The sequence below is a fragment of the Hemitrygon akajei genome, chromosome 4 (genome assembly GCF_048418815.1).
Source record: "Hemitrygon akajei chromosome 4, sHemAka1.3, whole genome shotgun sequence".
Lineage (NCBI taxonomy): Eukaryota > Metazoa > Chordata > Chondrichthyes > Myliobatiformes > Dasyatidae > Hemitrygon > Hemitrygon akajei.
The window spans coordinates 194,697,830-194,717,325 of NC_133127.1; the positions used below are offsets into that span (position 1 = coordinate 194,697,830).

At 57.7% G+C, this 19,496-nt stretch overlaps 1 protein-coding gene across 2 annotated transcripts in view; it reads left to right on the plus strand.

The window, feature by feature from the left end:
- The window catches only part of slco2b1 (solute carrier organic anion transporter family, member 2B1), a 107,527-nt gene that overhangs the window by 62,030 nt on the left and 26,001 nt on the right, over window positions 1-19,496 (plus strand). For both annotated transcript variants that reach the window (XM_073044317.1, XM_073044316.1), the window contains one exon: window positions 18,673-18,781. In XM_073044317.1, the coding sequence (XP_072900418.1) occupies window positions 18,673-18,781 (109 nt within the window). The remainder of the gene's footprint in view (window positions 1-18,672; window positions 18,782-19,496) is intronic.

The window sequence follows — 19,496 nt, forward strand, 5'->3', positions numbered from 1 at the left end:
CACTGGAAAAATATCCACGGCAAATCAAAATCAAAATTATTGCAGGTGCTGGAAATCTGATAAGATGACAGAATATTATATGACCTGGTCGGCCAGGCAGCATCCATGGAGAGAGAAACCATTAACATTTCAGATACAACCGAGCTGGGATGAGAAAGCTGAGTATGTTAGTCCAGGTCTAGAGATGGTGATTGGAATGAAGGGGACATTCCTGGGGGGAGTGTCACCTCACTTGGTGTTTAATGATGATGGTGGTTCCTTAAGGTTGTCATAGCTGGGGTGGTAATGGAGATTAGCTCCCACTACCTATTAAATGCAGTGGTGTGTGTCTCTAATAGCCTCTGACAACCAAGTCCAGTTCCTGGTTTTCACATGTGGTTTAGTTACTAAGCCTGGTGGAACCGTTTCTACTGACAGGAGAAGGGGCAAAGGCGGGTTACTGATGCCTTAATCCAGTCACTATGGGCAGATGCAGCTAATCTAGGAGAAGGAAAACTCTGATCTCAAACCTCCGCTACCTTGCGTCTGTACCCACTCATGAGGAAGGTTTGGGAGTAAACCTCGAGGGAAGACTCCAGAGCTGGAGTCCTTGAGACAGTCCTACACTGGCAACTCCTGTGATGCTGCTGGTGCCAAAGTGTATTGCAAGGGTGTCTTGATTAGTAATGGCATCAAAAGTTATGGGGAGAGGACAAGAAAATGGGTTTCAGAGGGATAATAAATCAGCCATGATGGAATTGCAGAGCAGACTCAATGGGCTGAATGGCCTAATTCTGCTTCTGCCCTTTTGGTCTTGTGCTGACCAAGATGCCCACTGAAGCTCAGAATCAGGATTGGATTTCTGATCAGTGACTCGGATGGTGTGAAATCTGCTTTTGGCAGCGACAGTACAGTGCAAAGACATGAAATTTCTATAAATTACAAAAAATAAGTTGATAGTGCAAAAAAAAAGGAATAAAGAGGTATAAATGTTGGCTCTTTATTCCTCTCCATAAACGCTAAGTTCCTCCAGTTTTTTGTGTTTGTTGCTCTCGATTTCCAGCATCTGCAGAGTCTCTTGTGTTTATGTTCATGGGTTCATTGTCTGTTTAAAAATCTAATGGCCGAGGGGAAGAAGCTGTTCCTGAAACATTGAGTTTATATGTTAAGGCTCCTGTACCTCCTCCTTGATGGCGGTAATGAGAAGGGGGCATGGATGAACCAAGATTAGGGTCCTTCATGACAGATGCCACCTTCTTGCTCATCACTTTATGAATATGTGATTGATGGTGGGGTGGGCTGCGTCGACATCCTTCTGCAGTGCCTTGTGCGAATCCCACTTGGCCGCATTTAGCCGATATCCCCACTTCCCAGAGACGTGTGGGTTGGTGGACGAGCAGACACTGCGCAAAGTGGGTATGCTAGTGGCCGAAAGGTTGCAAGAAAATGAAGAAGGGGTGTGATTGCCCTGAGAGCTGGCACACATTCGATGGGCTGAGTGGCCACCCACTTCACATTGAGATATGAAACATGAACAAACCAAAAATGCAGAGTTGGAAATTCCCTTGTTTACAGTAAGCCCTCTCTATCAGCTGCAAAGCTTTTAAAATCAGTCAATTCACCAACTAAATCAGGGGAGTGTGGGAAAATATGTCTGGAATTTCTGGTTGTATTCCATTCTTTCTGAACTTGCTGTTTCAGGATTCAAGATTGTTTAATGTCATTGTTCAGTGTAAAATAATCGTTAATCCGGATCCCATGTAGCAGTGTATGGGGTAGGACAGTAGCGTACCGGTCAGCGGTGTATGGGGCGGGACAGTAGCGTACAGGTCAGCGGTGTATGGGGCGGGACAGTAGCGTAGTGGTCAGCGGTGTATGGGGCGGGACAGTAACGTACCGGTCAGCGGTGTATGGGGCGGGACAGTAACGTACCGGTCAGCGGTGTATGGGGCGGGACAGTAGCGTAGTGGTCAGCGGTGTATGGGGCGGGACAGTAACGTACCGGTCAGCGGTGTATGGGGCGGGACAGTATCGTACCGGTCAGCGGTGTATGGGGCGGGACAGTAACGTACCGGTCAGCGGTGTATGGGGCGGGACAGTATCGTACCGGTCAGCGGTATATGGGGCGGGACAGTAGCGTACCGGTCAGCGGTGTATGGGGCGGGACAGTAACGTACCGGTCAGCGGTGTATGGGGCGGGACAGTAACGTACCGGTCAGCGGTGTATGGGGTAGGACAGTAGCGTAGTGGTCTGCGGTGTATAGGGCGGGACAGTAGCGTAGTGGTCAGCGGTGTATGGGGCGGGACAGTAGCGTAGTGGTCAGCGGTGTATGGGGCGGGACAGTATCGTAGTGGTCAGCGGTGTATGGGGCGGGACAGTAGCGTAGTGGTCAGCGGTGTATGGGGCGGGACAGTATCGTGCCGGTCAGCGGTGTATGGGGCGGGACAGTAGCGTACCGGTCAGCGGTGTATGGGGCGGGACAGTAGCGTACCGGTCAGCGGTGTATGGGGCGGGACAGTAACGTACTGGTCAGCGGTGTATGGGGCGGGACAGTATCGTACCGGTCAGCGGTGTATGGGGCGGGACAGTAACGTACCGGTCAGCGGTGTATGGGGCGGGACAGTAACGTACCGGTCAGCGGTGTATGGGTCGGGACAGTAACGTACCGGTCAGCGGTGTATGGGGCGGGACAGTAGCGTAGTGGTCAGCGGTGTATGGGGTGGGACAGTATCGTACCGGTCAGCGGTGTATGGGGCGGGACAGTAACGTACCGGTCAGCGGTGTATGGGGCGGGACAGTAACGTACCGGTCAGCGGTGTATGGGGCGGGACAGTAGCGTTCCGGTCAGCGGTGTATGGGGCGGGACAGTAACGTACCGGTCAGCGGTGTATGGGGCGGGACAGTAACGTACCGGTCAGCGGTGTATGGGGCGGGACAGTAACGTACCGGTCAGCGGTGTATGGGGCGGGACAGTAGCGTAGTGGTCAGCGGTGTATGGGGTGGGACAGTATCGTACCGGTCAGCGGTGTATGGGGCGGGACAGTAAAGTACCGGTCAGCGGTGTGTGGGGCGGGACAGTAACGTACCGGTCAGCGGTGTATGGGGCGGGACAGTAGCGTACCGGTCAGCGGTGTATGGGGCGGGACAGTAACGTACCGGTCAGCGGTGTATGGGGCGGGACAGTAACGTACCGGTCAGCGGTGTATGGGGCGGGACAGTAGCGTACCGGTCAGCGGTGTATGGGGCGGGACAGTAGCGTACCGGTCAGCGGTGTATGGGGCGGGACAGTAGCGTACCGGTCAGCGGTGTATGGGGCGGGACAGTAACGTACCGGTCAGCGGTGTATGGGGCGGGACAGTAGCGTAGTGGTCAGCGGTGTATGGGTCGGGACAGTAGCGTAGTGGTCAGCGGTGTATGGATCGGGACAGTAGCGTACCGGTCAGCGGTGTATGGGGCGGGACAGTAGCGTGGTGGTCAGCGGTGTATGGGTCGGGACAGTAGCGTAGTGGTCAGCGGTGTATGGGGCGGGACAGTAGCGTAGTGGTCAGCGGTGTATGGGGCGGGACAGTAACGTACCGGTCAGCGGTGTTTGGGGCGGGACAGTAACGTACCGGTCAGCGGTGTATGGGGCGGGACAGTAGCGTACCGGTCAGCGGTGTATGGGTCGGGACAGTAGCGTAGTGGTCAGCGGTGTATGGGGCGGGACAGTAGCGTAGTGGTCAGCGGTGTATGGGGCGGGACAGTAGCGTACCGGTCATCGGTGTATGGGTCGGGACAGTAGAGTAGTGGTCAGCGGTGTATGGGGCGGGACAGTAACGTACCGGTCAGCGGTGTATGGGTCGGGACAGTAGCGTACCGGTCAGCGGTGTATGGGGCGGGACAGTAGCGTACCGGTCAGCGGTGTATGGGGTGGGACAGTAGCGTGGTGGTCAGCGGTGTATGGGGCGGGACAGTAACGTACAGGTCAGCGGTGTATGGGGCGGGACAGTAACGTACCGGTCAGCGGTGTATGGGGCGGGACAGTAACGTACCGGTCAGCGGTGTATGGGGCGGGACAGTAGCGTACCGGTCAGCGGTGTATGGGGCGGGACAGTAACGTACCGGTCAGCGGTGTATGGGGCGGGACAGTATCGTACCGGTCAGCGGTTTATGGGGCGGGACAGTAACGTACCGGTCAGCGGTGTATGGGGCGGGACAGTAGCGTAGTGGTCAGCGGTGTATGGGGCGGGACAGTAACGTACCGGTCAGCGGTGTATGGGGTGGGACAGTAACGTACCGGTCAGCGGTGTATGGGGCGGGACAGTAGCGTAGTGGTCAGCGGTGTATGGGGCGGGACAGTAACGTAGTGGTCAGCGGTGTATGGGGCGGGACAGTAAGGTACTGGTCAGCGGTGTATGGGGTGGGACAGTAACGTACCGGTCAGCGGTGTATGGGGCGGGACAGTAGCGTACCGGTCAGCGGTGTATGGGGCGGGACAGTAACGTAGTGGTCAGCGGTGTATGGGGCGGGACAGTATCGTACCGGTCAGCGGTTTATGGGGCGGGACAGTAACGTACCGGTCAGCGGTGTATGGGGCGGGACAGTAGCGTAGTGGTCAGCGGTGTATGGGGCGGGACAGTAACGTACCGGTCAGCGGTGTATGGGGTGGGACAGTAACGTACCGGTCAGCGGTGTATGGGGCGGGACAGTAGCGTAGTGGTCAGCGGTGTATGGGGCGGGACAGTAACGTACCGGTCAGCGGTGTATGGGTCGGGACAGTAGTGTAGTGGTCAGCGGTGTATGGGGCGGGACAGTAACGTACCGGTCAGCGGTGTATGGGGCGGGACAGTAACGTACCGGTCAGCGGTGTATGGGGCGGGACAGTATCGTACCGGTCAGCGGTGTATGGGGCGGGACAGTATCGTACCGGTCAGCGGTGTATGGGGCGGGACAGTAACGTACCGGTCAGCGGTGTATGGGGCGGGACAGTAGCGTACCGGTCAGCGGTGTATGGGTCGGGACAGTAGCGTACTGGTCAGCGGTGTATGGGGCGGGACAGTAGCGTACCGGTCAGCGGTGTATGGGGCGGGACAGTAGCGCGGTGGTCAGCGGTGTATGGGGCGGGACAGTAACGTACAGGTCAGCGGTGTATGGGGCGGGACAGTAACGTACCGGTCATCGGTGTATGGGTCGGGACAGTAGCGTACCTGTCAGCGGTGTATGGGGCGGGACAGTAACGTACCGGTCAGCGGTGTATGGGGCGGGACAGTAACATACCGGTCAGCGGTGTATGGGGCGGGACAGTAACGTACCGGTCAGCGGTGTACGGGGCGGGACAGTATCGTACCGGTCAGCGGTGTATGGGGCGGGACAGTAATGTAGTGGTCAGCGGTGTATGGGGCGGGACAGTAACGTACCGGTCAGCGGTGTATGGGGCGGGACAGTATCGTACCGGTCAGCGGTGTATGGGGCGGGACAGTAACGTACCGGTCAGCGGTGTATGGGGCGGGACAGTATCGTACCGGTCAGCGGTGTATGGGGCGGGACAGTAGCGTACCGGTCAGCGGTGTATGGGGCGGGACAGTAACGTACCGGTCAGCGGTGTATGGGGCGGGACAGTAACGTACCGGTCAGCGGTGTATGGGGTAGGACAGTAGCGTAGTGGTCTGCGGTGTATAGGGCGGGACAGTAGCGTAGTGGTCAGCGGTGTATGGGGCGGGACAGTAGCGTAGTGGTCAGCGGTGTATGGGGCGGGACAGTATCGTAGTGGTCAGCGGTGTATGGGGCGGGACAGTAGCGTAGTGGTCAGCGGTGTATGGGGCGGGACAGTATCGTGCCGGTCAGCGGTGTATGGGGCGGGACAGTAGCGTACCGGTCAGCGGTGTATGGGGCGGGACAGTAGCGTACCGGTCAGCGGTGTATGGGGCGGGACAGTAACGTACTGGTCAGCGGTGTATGGGGCGGGACAGTATCGTACCGGTCAGCGGTGTATGGGGCGGGACAGTAACGTACCGGTCAGCGGTGTATGGGGCGGGACAGTAACGTACCGGTCAGCGGTGTATGGGTCGGGACAGTAACGTACCGGTCAGCGGTGTATGGGGCGGGACAGTAGCGTAGTGGTCAGCGGTGTATGGGGTGGGACAGTATCGTACCGGTCAGCGGTGTATGGGGCGGGACAGTAACGTACCGGTCAGCGGTGTATGGGGCGGGACAGTAACGTACCGGTCAGCGGTGTATGGGGCGGGACAGTAGCGTTCCGGTCAGCGGTGTATGGGGCGGGACAGTAACGTACCGGTCAGCGGTGTATGGGGCGGGACAGTAACGTACCGGTCAGCGGTGTATGGGGCGGGACAGTAACGTACCGGTCAGCGGTGTATGGGGCGGGACAGTAGCGTAGTGGTCAGCGGTGTATGGGGTGGGACAGTATCGTACCGGTCAGCGGTGTATGGGGCGGGACAGTAAAGTACCGGTCAGCGGTGTGTGGGGCGGGACAGTAACGTACCGGTCAGCGGTGTATGGGGCGGGACAGTAGCGTACCGGTCAGCGGTGTATGGGGCGGGACAGTAACGTACCGGTCAGCGGTGTATGGGGCGGGACAGTAACGTACCGGTCAGCGGTGTATGGGGCGGGACAGTAGCGTACCGGTCAGCGGTGTATGGGGCGGGACAGTAGCGTACCGGTCAGCGGTGTATGGGGCGGGACAGTAGCGTACCGGTCAGCGGTGTATGGGGCGGGACAGTAACGTACCGGTCAGCGGTGTATGGGGCGGGACAGTAGCGTAGTGGTCAGCGGTGTATGGGTCGGGACAGTAGCGTAGTGGTCAGCGGTGTATGGATCGGGACAGTAGCGTACCGGTCAGCGGTGTATGGGGCGGGACAGTAGCGTGGTGGTCAGCGGTGTATGGGTCGGGACAGTAGCGTAGTGGTCAGCGGTGTATGGGGCGGGACAGTAGCGTAGTGGTCAGCGGTGTATGGGGCGGGACAGTAACGTACCGGTCAGCGGTGTTTGGGGCGGGACAGTAACGTACCGGTCAGCGGTGTATGGGGCGGGACAGTAGCGTACCGGTCAGCGGTGTATGGGTCGGGACAGTAGCGTAGTGGTCAGCGGTGTATGGGGCGGGACAGTAGCGTAGTGGTCAGCGGTGTATGGGGCGGGACAGTAGCGTACCGGTCATCGGTGTATGGGTCGGGACAGTAGAGTAGTGGTCAGCGGTGTATGGGGCGGGACAGTAACGTACCGGTCAGCGGTGTATGGGTCGGGACAGTAGCGTACCGGTCAGCGGTGTATGGGGCGGGACAGTAGCGTACCGGTCAGCGGTGTATGGGGTGGGACAGTAGCGTGGTGGTCAGCGGTGTATGGGGCGGGACAGTAACGTACAGGTCAGCGGTGTATGGGGCGGGACAGTAACGTACCGGTCAGCGGTGTATGGGGCGGGACAGTAACGTACCGGTCAGCGGTGTATGGGGCGGGACAGTAGCGTACCGGTCAGCGGTGTATGGGGCGGGACAGTAACGTACCGGTCAGCGGTGTATGGGGCGGGACAGTATCGTACCGGTCAGCGGTTTATGGGGCGGGACAGTAACGTACCGGTCAGCGGTGTATGGGGCGGGACAGTAGCGTAGTGGTCAGCGGTGTATGGGGCGGGACAGTAACGTACCGGTCAGCGGTGTATGGGGTGGGACAGTAACGTACCGGTCAGCGGTGTATGGGGCGGGACAGTAGCGTAGTGGTCAGCGGTGTATGGGGCGGGACAGTAACGTAGTGGTCAGCGGTGTATGGGGCGGGACAGTAAGGTACTGGTCAGCGGTGTATGGGGTGGGACAGTAACGTACCGGTCAGCGGTGTATGGGGCGGGACAGTAGCGTACCGGTCAGCGGTGTATGGGGCGGGACAGTAACGTAGTGGTCAGCGGTGTATGGGGCGGGACAGTATCGTACCGGTCAGCGGTTTATGGGGCGGGACAGTAACGTACCGGTCAGCGGTGTATGGGGCGGGACAGTAGCGTAGTGGTCAGCGGTGTATGGGGCGGGACAGTAACGTACCGGTCAGCGGTGTATGGGGTGGGACAGTAACGTACCGGTCAGCGGTGTATGGGGCGGGACAGTAGCGTAGTGGTCAGCGGTGTATGGGGCGGGACAGTAACGTACCGGTCAGCGGTGTATGGGTCGGGACAGTAGTGTAGTGGTCAGCGGTGTATGGGGCGGGACAGTAACGTACCGGTCAGCGGTGTATGGGGCGGGACAGTAACGTACCGGTCAGCGGTGTATGGGGCGGGACAGTATCGTACCGGTCAGCGGTGTATGGGGCGGGACAGTATCGTACCGGTCAGCGGTGTATGGGGCGGGACAGTAACGTACCGGTCAGCGGTGTATGGGGCGGGACAGTAGCGTACCGGTCAGCGGTGTATGGGTCGGGACAGTAGCGTACTGGTCAGCGGTGTATGGGGCGGGACAGTAGCGTACCGGTCAGCGGTGTATGGGGCGGGACAGTAGCGCGGTGGTCAGCGGTGTATGGGGCGGGACAGTAACGTACAGGTCAGCGGTGTATGGGGCGGGACAGTAACGTACCGGTCATCGGTGTATGGGTCGGGACAGTAGCGTACCTGTCAGCGGTGTATGGGGCGGGACAGTAACGTACCGGTCAGCGGTGTATGGGGCGGGACAGTAACATACCGGTCAGCGGTGTATGGGGCGGGACAGTAACGTACCGGTCAGCGGTGTACGGGGCGGGACAGTATCGTACCGGTCAGCGGTGTATGGGGCGGGACAGTAATGTAGTGGTCAGCGGTGTATGGGGCGGGACAGTAACGTACCGGTCAGCGGTGTATGGGGCGGGACTGTAACGTACCGGTCAGCGGTGTATGGGGCGGGACAGTAACGTACCGGTCAGCGGTGTGTGGGGCGGGACAGTAGCGTACCGGTCAGCGGTGTATGGGGCGGGACAGTAACGTAGTGGTCAGCGGTGTATGGGGCGGGACAGTATCATAGTGGTCAGCGGTGTATGGGGCGGGACAGTAGCGTACCGGTCAGCGGTGTAGGGGGCGGGACAGTAGCGTACCGGTCAGCGGTGTATGGGGCGGGACAGTAACGTACCGGTCAGCGGTGTATGGGGCGGGACAGTAACGTACCGGTCAGCGGTGTATGGGGCGGGACTAAACGTACCGGTCAGCGGTGTATGGGGCGGGACAGTAACGTACTGGTCAGCGGTGTATGGGTCGGGACAGTAGCGTAGTGGTCAGCGGTGTATGGGGCGGGACAGTAGCGTAGTGGTCAGCGGTGTATGGGGCGGGACAGTAACGTACCGGTCAGCGGTGTATGGGGCGGGACAGTAACGTACCGGTCAGCGGTGTATGGGGCGGGACAGTAACGTACCGGTCAGCGGTGTATGGGGCGGGACTGTAGCGTACCGGTCAGCGGTGTATGGGGCGGGACAGTAGCGTACAGGTCAGCGGTGTATGGGGCGGGACAGTAACGTACCGGTCAGCGGTGTATGGGGCGGGACAGTAGCGTAGTGGTCAGCGGTGTATGGGGCGGGACAGTAACGTACCGGTCAGCGGTGTATGGGGCGGGACAGTAACGTACCGGTCAGCGGTGTATGGGTCGGGACAGTAGCGTAGTGGTCAGCGGTGTATGGGGCGGGACAGTAGCGTAGTGGTCAGCGGTGTATGGGGCGGGACAGTAACGTACCGGTCAGCGGTGTATGGGTCGGGACAGTATCGTACCGGTCAGCGGTGTATGGGATGGGACAGTAGCGTACCGGTCAACGGTGTATGGGGCGGGACAGTATCGTAGTGGTCAGCGGTGTATGGGTCGGGACAGTAGTGTAGTGGTCAGCGGTGTATGGGGCGGGACAGTAACGTACCGGTCAGCGGTGTATGGGGCGGGACAGTAACGTACCGGTCAGCGGTGTATGGGGCGGGACAGTATCGTACCGGTCAGCGGTGTATGGGGCGGGACAGTAGCGTACCGGTCAGCGGTGTATGGGGCGGGACAGTAACGTACCGGTCAGCGGTGTATGGGGCGGGACAGTAGCGTACCGGTCAGCGGTGTATGGGGCGGGACAGTAGCGTACCGGTCAGCGGTGTATGGGGCGGGACAGTAACGTAGTGGTCAGCGGTGTATGGGGCGGGACAGTAACATACCGGTCAGCGGTGTATGGGGCGGGACTGTAACGTACCGGTCAGCGGTGTATGGGGCGGGACAGTAGCGTACCGGTCAGCGGTGTATGGGGCGGGACAGTAGCGTAGTGGTCAGCGGTGTATGGGGCGGGACAGTAGCGTAGTGGTCAGCGGTGTATGGGGCGGGACAGTAACGTACCGGTCAGCGGTGTATGGGTCGGGACAGTAGCGTACCGGTCAGCGGTGTATGTGGCGGGACAGTATCGTACCGGTCAGCGGTGTATGGGATGGGACAGTAGCGTACCGGTCAGCGGTGTATGGGGCGGGACAGTATCGTAGTGGTCAGCGGTGTATGGGTCGGGACAGTAGTGTAGTGGTCAGCGGTGTATGGGGCGGGACAGTAACGTACCGGTCAGCGGTGTATGGGGCGGGACAGTATCGTACCGGTCAGCGGTGTATGGGGCGGGACAGTATCGTACCGGTCAGCGGTGTATGGGGCGGGACAGTAATGTACCGGTCAGCGGTGTATGGGGCGGGACAGTAACGTACCGGTCAGCGGTGTATGGGGCGGGACAGTAGCGTAGTGGTCAGCGGTGTATGGGGCGGGACAGTATCGTACCGGTCAGCGGTGTATGGGGCGGGACAGTAACGTACCGGTCAGCTGTGTATGGGGCGGGACAGTAGTGTAGTGGTCAGCGGTGTATGGGGTGGGACAGTAACGTACCGGTCAGCTGTGTATGGGGCGGGACAGTAACGTACCGGTCAGCGGTGTATGGGGCGGGACAGTAACGTACCGGTCAGCGGTGTATGGGGCGGGACAGTAACGTACCGGTCAGTGGTGTATGGGGCGGGACAGTAGCGTAGTGGTCAGCGGTGTATGGGGCGGGACAGTATCGTACCGGTCAGCGGTGTATGGGGCGGGACAGTAACGTACCGGTCAGCTGTGTATGGGGCGGGACAGTAGTGTAGTGGTCAGCGGTGTATGGGGTGGGACAGTAACGTACCGGTCAGCGGTGTATGGGGCGGGACAGTAGCGTTCCGGTCAGCGGTGTATGGGGCGGGACAGTAACGTACCGGTCAGCGGTGTATGGGGCGGGACGGTAACGTACCGGTCAGCGGTGTATGGGGCGGGACAGTAACGTACCGGTCAGCGGTGTACGGGGCGGGACAGTATCGTACCGGTCAGCGGTGTATGGGGCGGGACAGTAATGTAGTGGTCAGCGGTGTATGGGGCGGGACAGTAACGTACCGGTCAGCGGTGTATGGGGCGGGACTGTAACGTACCGGTCAGCGGTGTATGGGGCGGGACAGTAACGTACCGGTCAGCGGTGTATGGGGCGGGACAGTAGCGTACCGGTCAGCGGTGTATGGGGCGGGACAGTAGCGTACCGGTCAGCGGTGTATGGGGCGGGACAGTATCATAGTGGTCAGCGGTGTATGGGGCGGGACAGTAGCGTACCGGTCAGCGGTGTAGGGGGCGGGACAGTAGCGTACCGGTCAGCGGTGTATGGGGCGGGACAGTAACGTACCGGTCAGCGGTGTATGGGGCGGGACAGTAACGTACCGGTCAGCGGTGTATGGGGCGGGACTAAACGTACCGGTCAGCGGTGTATGGGGCGGGACAGTAACGTACTGGTCAGCGGTGTATGGGTCGGGACAGTAGCGTAGTGGTCAGCGGTGTATGGGGCGGGACAGTAGCGTAGTGGTCAGCGGTGTATGGGGCGGGACAGTAACGTACCGGTCAGCGGTGTATGGGGCGGGACAGTAACGTACCGGTCAGCGGTGTATGGGGCGGGACAGTAACGTACCGGTCAGCGGTGTATGGGGCGGGACTGTAGCGTACCGGTCAGCGGTGTATGGGGCGGGACAGTAGCGTACAGGTCAGCGGTGTATGGGGCGGGACAGTAACGTACCGGTCAGCGGTGTATGGGGCGGGACAGTAGCGTAGTGGTCAGCGGTGTATGGGGCGGGACAGTAACGTACCGGTCAGCGGTGTATGGGGCGGGACAGTAACGTACCGGTCAGCGGTGTATGGGTCGGGACAGTAGCGTAGTGGTCAGCGGTGTATGGGGCGGGACAGTAGCGTAGTGGTCAGCGGTGTATGGGGCGGGACAGTAACGTACCGGTCAGCGGTGTATGGGTCGGGACAGTATCGTACCGGTCAGCGGTGTATGGGATGGGACAGTAGCGTACCGGTCAACGGTGTATGGGGCGGGACAGTATCGTAGTGGTCAGCGGTGTATGGGTCGGGACAGTAGTGTAGTGGTCAGCGGTGTATGGGGCGGGACAGTAACGTACCGGTCAGCGGTGTATGGGGCGGGACAGTAACGTACCGGTCAGCGGTGTATGGGGCGGGACAGTATCGTACCGGTCAGCGGTGTATGGGGCGGGACAGTAGCGTACCGGTCAGCGGTGTATGGGGCGGGACAGTAACGTACCGGTCAGCGGTGTATGGGGCGGGACAGTAGCGTACCGGTCAGCGGTGTATGGGGCGGGACAGTAGCGTACCGGTCAGCGGTGTATGGGGCGGGACAGTAACGTAGTGGTCAGCGGTGTATGGGGCGGGACAGTAACATACCGGTCAGCGGTGTATGGGGCGGGACTGTAACGTACCGGTCAGCGGTGTATGGGGCGGGACAGTAGCGTACCGGTCAGCGGTGTATGGGGCGGGACAGTAGCGTAGTGGTCAGCGGTGTATGGGGCGGGACAGTAGCGTAGTGGTCAGCGGTGTATGGGGCGGGACAGTAACGTACCGGTCAGCGGTGTATGGGTCGGGACAGTAGCGTACCGGTCAGCGGTGTATGTGGCGGGACAGTATCGTACCGGTCAGCGGTGTATGGGATGGGACAGTAGCGTACCGGTCAGCGGTGTATGGGGCGGGACAGTATCGTAGTGGTCAGCGGTGTATGGGTCGGGACAGTAGTGTAGTGGTCAGCGGTGTATGGGGCGGGACAGTAACGTACCGGTCAGCGGTGTATGGGGCGGGACAGTAACGTACCGGTCAGCGGTGTATGGGGCGGGACAGTATCGTACCGGTCAGCGGTGTATGGGGCGGGACAGTATCGTACCGGTCAGCGGTGTATGGGGCGGGACAGTAATGTACCGGTCAGCGGTGTATGGGGCGGGACAGTAACGTACCGGTCAGCGGTGTATGGGGCGGGACAGTAGCGTAGTGGTCAGCGGTGTATGGGGCGGGACAGTATCGTACCGGTCAGCGGTGTATGGGGCGGGACAGTAACGTACCGGTCAGCTGTGTATGGGGCGGGACAGTAGTGTAGTGGTCAGCGGTGTATGGGGTGGGACAGTAACGTACCGGTCAGCTGTGTATGGGGCGGGACAGTAACGTACCGGTCAGCGGTGTATGGGGCGGGACAGTAACGTACCGGTCAGCGGTGTATGGGGCGGGACAGTAACGTACCGGTCAGTGGTGTATGGGGCGGGACAGTAGCGTAGTGGTCAGCGGTGTATGGGGCGGGACAGTATCGTACCGGTCAGCGGTGTATGGGGCGGGACAGTAACGTACCGGTCAGCTGTGTATGGGGCGGGACAGTAGTGTAGTGGTCAGCGGTGTATGGGGTGGGACAGTAACGTACCGGTCAGCTGTGTATGGGGCGGGACAGTAACGTACCGGTCAGCGGTGTATGGGGCGGGACAGTAACGTACCGGTCAACGGTGTATGGGGCGGGACAGTAACGTACCGGTCAGTGGTGTATGGGGCGGGACAGTAACGTACCGGTCAGCTGTGTATGGGGCGGGACAGTAGTGTAGTGGTCAGCGGTGTATGGGGTGGGACAGTAGTGTAGTGGTTAGCGGTGTATGGGTCGGGACAGTAGCGTACCGGTCAGCGGTGTATGGGGCGGGACAGTAGCGTAGTGGTCAGCGGTGTATGGGGTGGGACAGTAACGTACCGGTCAGCGGTGTATGGGTCGGGACAGTATCGTACCGGTCAGCGGTGTATGGGATGGGACAGTAGCGTACCGGTCAACGGTGTATGGGGCGGGACAGTATCGTAGTGGTCAGCGGTGTATGGGTCGGGACAGTAGTGTAGTGGTCAGCGGTGTATGGGGCGGGACAGTAACGTACTGGTCAGCGGTGTATGGGGCGGGACAGTAACGTACCGGTCAGCGGTGTATGGGGCGGGACAGTATCGTACCGGTCAGCGGTGTATGGGGCGGGACAGTATCGTACCGGTCAGCGGTGTATGGGGCGGGACAGTAGCGTACCGGTCAGCGGTGTATGGGGCGGGACAGTAACGTACCGGTCAGCGGTGTATGGGGCGGGACAGTAGCGTACCGGTCAGCGGTGTATGGGGCGGGACAGTAGCGTACCGGTCAGCGGTGTATGGGGCGGGACAGTAACGTAGTGGTCAGCGGTGTATGGGGCGGGACAGTAACATACCGGTCAGCGGTGTATGGGGCGGGACTGTAACGTACCGGTCAGCGGTGTATGGGTCGGGACAGTAGCGTACCGGTCAGCGGTGTATGGGGCGGGACAGTAGCGTAGTGGTCAGCGGTGTATGGGGCGGGACAGTAGCGTAGTGGTCAGCGGTGTATGGGGCGGGACAGTAACGTACCGGTCAGCGGTGTATGGGTCGGGACAGTAGCGTACCGGTCAGCGGTGTATGGGGCGGGACAGTATCGTACCGGTCAGCGGTGTATGGGATGGGACAGTAGCGTACCGGTCAGCGGTGTATGGGGCGGGACAGTATCGTAGTGGTCAGCGGTGTATGGGTCGGGACAGTAGTGTAGTGGTCAGCGGTGTATGGGGCGGGACAGTAACGTACCGGTCAGCGGTGTATGGGGCGGGACAGTAACGTACCGGTCAGCGGTGTATGGGGCGGGACTGTATCGTACCGGTCAGCGGTGTATGGGGCGGGACAGTATCATACCGGTCAGCGGTGTATGGGGCGGGACAGTAATGTACCGGTCAGCGGTGTATGGGGCGGGACAGTAACGTACCGGTCAGCGGTGTATGGGGCGGGACAGTAGCGTAGTGGTCAGCGGTGTATGGGGCGGGACAGTATCGTACCGGTCAGCGGTGTATGGGGCGGGACAGTAACGTACCGGTCAGCTGTGTATGGGGCGGGACAGTAACGTACAGGTCAGCGGTGTATGGGGCGGGACAGTATCGTACCGGTCAGCGGTGTATGGGGCGGGACAGTAACGTACCGGTCAGCTGTGTATGGGGCGGGACAGTAGTGTAGTGGTCAGCGGTGTATGGGGTGGGACAGTAACGTACCGGTCAGCTGTGTATGGGGCGGGACAGTAACGTACCGGTCAGCGGTGTATGGGGCGGGACAGTAACGTACCGGTCAGCGGTGTATGGGGCGGGACAGTAACGTACCGGTCAGTGGTGTATGGGGCGGGACAGTAGCGTAGTGGTCAGCGGTGTATGGGGCGGGACAGTATCGTACCGGTCAGCGGTGTATGGGGCGGGACAGTAACGTACCGGTCAGCTGTGTATGGGGCGGGACAGTAGTGTAGTGGTCAGCGGTGTATGGGGTGGGACAGTAACGTACCGGTCAGCGGTGTATGGGGCGGGACAGTAACGTACCGGTCAGCGGTGTATGGGGCGGGACAGTAATGTAGTGGTCAGCTGTGTATGGGGCGGGACAGTAACGTACCGGTCAGCGGTGTATGGGGCGGGACAGTAACGTACCGGTCAGCGGTGTATGGGGCGGGACAGTAACGTACCGGTCAGTGGTGTATGGGGCGGGACAGTAGTGTAGTGGTCAGCGGTGTATGGGGTGGGACAGTAGTGTAGTGGTTAGCGGTGTATGGGTCGGGACAGTAACGTACCGGTCAGCTGTGTATGGGTCGGGACAGTAACGTACCGGTCAGCGGTGTATGGGGCGGGACAGTAGTGTAGTGGTTAGCGGTGTATGGGTCGGGACAGTAACGTACCGGTCAGCTGTGTATGGGTCGGGACAGTAACGTACCGGTCAGCGGTGTATGGGTCGGGACAGTAACGTACCGGTCAGCGGTGTATGGGGCGGGACAGTAGTGTAGTGGTCAGCGGTGTATGGGGTGGGACAGTAGTGTAGTGGTTAGCGGTGTATGGGTCGGGACAGTAGCGTACCGGTCAGCGGTGTATGGGGCGGGACAGTAGCGTAGTGGTCAGCGGTGTATGGGGCGGGACAGTAACGTACCGGTCAGCGGTGTATGGGGCGGGACAGTAACGTACCGGTCAGCGGTGTATGGGGCGGGACAGTATCGTACCGGTCAGCGGTGTATGGGGCGGGACAGTAACGTACCGGTCAGCGGTGTATGGGGCGGGACAGTAACGTACCGGTCAGCGGTGTATGGGGCGGGACAGTAGTGTAGTGGTCAGCGGTGTATGGGGCGGGACAGTAACGTACCGGTCAGCGGTGTATGGGGCGGGACAGTAACGTACCGGTCAGCGGTGTATGGGGCGGGACAGTAGTGTAGTGGTCAGCGGTGTATGGGGCAGGACAGTAGTGTAGTGGTCAGCAGAAGGCTTTACAGTACCAGTGAAGGTTTCGATTCCAGCCACTGCTTCAAGGAGCTTGTCGTTCTCCCCGTGACTATGTGGGTTTCCTCAGGTGGTCTAATTTCCTCCCACATTCTCAACATGTACCGGTTAGTAGGTTAACCTGTCATTGTTAATTGTCCAGTGACAATCCCCTTCTGCTTGTTGGATGATTACATTTCTTACATTAATGGCTAAAGGATCTATTTTGTTGAATTGGAAAGAGGTTATCCCCCTAGCACATTTCATCGGTTTTCTCAAACTATGTTATGTTTAAATTTGGAAAAAATTAGAAGCTTCATTTATTATCCTTCTATTAAATTTGAAAAGTCTTGGAAGCTATTTAGTCAATATTTTCATATGATTTAATTTGACCTTTTTCCAATCCTATTTCTTTCTGTTTCTGATTATATACATGTAGAGAGGATCGGAGTTGATGACACTTATGATTCTTTTTCTTTTCTCAGATATTATAAACAGCCCATGTTTCTTTTCTTTCTTTTTTTTTTGGTTAGTGGTTAGCTTGTTTGGGTAGTTTTTGTTTAGTTTTGTTTGGGGTATAATTTTTTTTCTTCTTTTTCTGGTTTTTTTCATATTGTTCCACCTAGTTTTCTTGTCTTGTACGCATTATATTTGTATCATGTATGATTTTGGGAGACTTAATTTTTTTGTACCTATTGTTTATATATCCTTCTGTTAACTTTTAATTTTGTAATCCCAATAATTATGTACCAATTTTTGTTATCTTAATATGTTGATATTAATAAAAAGGTTGAAAAAGTCCAGTGATTAAGCTGGGATTAAATCGGGGGATTGCTGGGCAGCGTGGCTCGAAGGGCCGGAAGGTCCAATTCCACATTGTATCTCAATCAATAAATCCTATGCAGCACAAAAAACACAATAATGAGCGCAATAAATACAAATACATAAGATAATTTCTATATACTGATTGATTGTGTGTCCATAAAGTGACGTTAGGCACAGGAGTGTCTGTGACTGACAGGAAATGGTAAAGTAGTGGTGGTTGGGGGTGTGGAGGGGCGGTTGGGGGTGTGGAGGGGTGGGTGAGTGGGTGGATGGGGGTGTGGAGGGGTGGTTGGGGGTGTGGAGGGGTGGGTGAGTGGGTGGTTGGGGGTGTGGAGGGGCGGGTGAGTGGGTGGTTGGGGGTGTGGAGGGGTGGGTTAGTGGGTGGTTGGGTGTGTGGAGGGGTGGGTTAGTGGGTAGTTGGGGGTGTGGAGGGGTGGGTGAGTGGGTGGTTGGGGGTGTGGAGGGGTGGGTGAGTGTGTGGTTGGGGGTGTGGAGGGGTGGGTGAGTGTGTGGTTGGGGGTGTGGAGGGGTGGGTTAGTGGGTAGCAGTGTTGATCAGCCTTGCTGCTGATGGACAGTAACTGTTTTTGAGCCTGGTGGTCCTGGTGTGGATGCTATGTAGCCTCCCCTCTGATGGGAGTGGGACCAACAGTCTAAGAGCAGTGTGGGTGGGATCCTTCACCATGTTACTGGCCCCTTTCTGTGTATATGTCCTTGATGGTGGATAGGCTGGTGCTGGTGATGTGTTGGGCAGAATTGTAACATGTACAGTGGAAAGCTGGTCTTGCAGACTGTGCATACAGATCAGATCATTGCCCAGTGCACTGAGGTAGAAACAGGGAAAAAAATAACAGAATACAGAATAAAGGGTAACAGCTACAGAGAAAGTGCAGTGCAGGCAGACAATAAGGTACAAGCAGCATCTGTGAAGGAAGAGGAAAGGTTGAATAAAGTACATCTGGACTGAGGGTGTAGAGGGGTGGTTTGCGATACAGAGGTGAGACAGTTGGATCCAGCTGAGAGAAGATGATGTCATTAAAGCCGCATCTGGAATATTGTAAACACGAGATTCTACAGTTGCCAGAAATCCAGAGCAACACACAGAAAATAAAGTCGACAGTTTGGCAGAGATCCCTAATCAGGACTTCAGTAACAGAACATGGAATAAAGTGTAGCGGTTACAGAGAAAGAGCAGAGTAGGTAGACAGTAAGGTACAAGATCATAATGAGGTAGTTTGCAAGTTGATATGGCATAAATGTGGGCAAACCTAATTCAATTCTTTCTGATTCTTTTCCCTCAGGGTTCCAGGGATCACCAAAGTGACGCCAACGTGGAAAAAAAGTTGGACGAGTCTAAAGCCAAGCAGGCAGATGCAATGGAGAAAATGTCTTTGTTGCAGTTCATCAAAAGTAAGTGTTCCTGATTCCCAGGCGGCAAACAGTTGCAGACTTGTCCCGCTGAATCATGGGCACCACCCTCATCACCATCGAGAGCTTCAAGAGGAGGTGTACAGGAAGGCAGCATACAAGATTACGGACCCTCATCATCTGGGACATGCCCTCTTCTCATTACTACCATTAAGGAGGAAGTTCAGGAGCCTGATGATGCAGCCGTATCCACCCTCTCCATCAGATTCCAAAATGTCCATGAACGCCAATGTTTATTTATTTGCATAATTTATGTCTTTATATTGTAAGGTCACCATGATAGAGTAGCGGTTAGCACAATCACTGTACAAGCACTAGTAATCACCAAACAAGATTCGATCCCAGGCGCTACCTGTGAGGAATCTGTGTGTTCTCCCCGTGGGTTTCGTAAGGAGTCTGTGCATTCGGAAGACTTACTGGTTAAGGTTAATAAGTTAGTTACGTTAGTGCCGGAAGCGTGGTGGTACCTATGGGCTGCCTCAGCAGAACCTTCGTTGTTTTGATTGGACGCAAACATTGCCTCTCACTGTATGATCCAGATGTACACGTGACAAATAAAGCTTATCTTCTGGGGCAAAACTAATTTCACATCACATAAGACAGTGAGTTTAACTCTGATTCAGCCCTGTTGGATTTAGGGTGGGAGGCATTGGCATATCTCTGTGTGGCTCCTTGAAAGTGACAACAAACTAGTTTT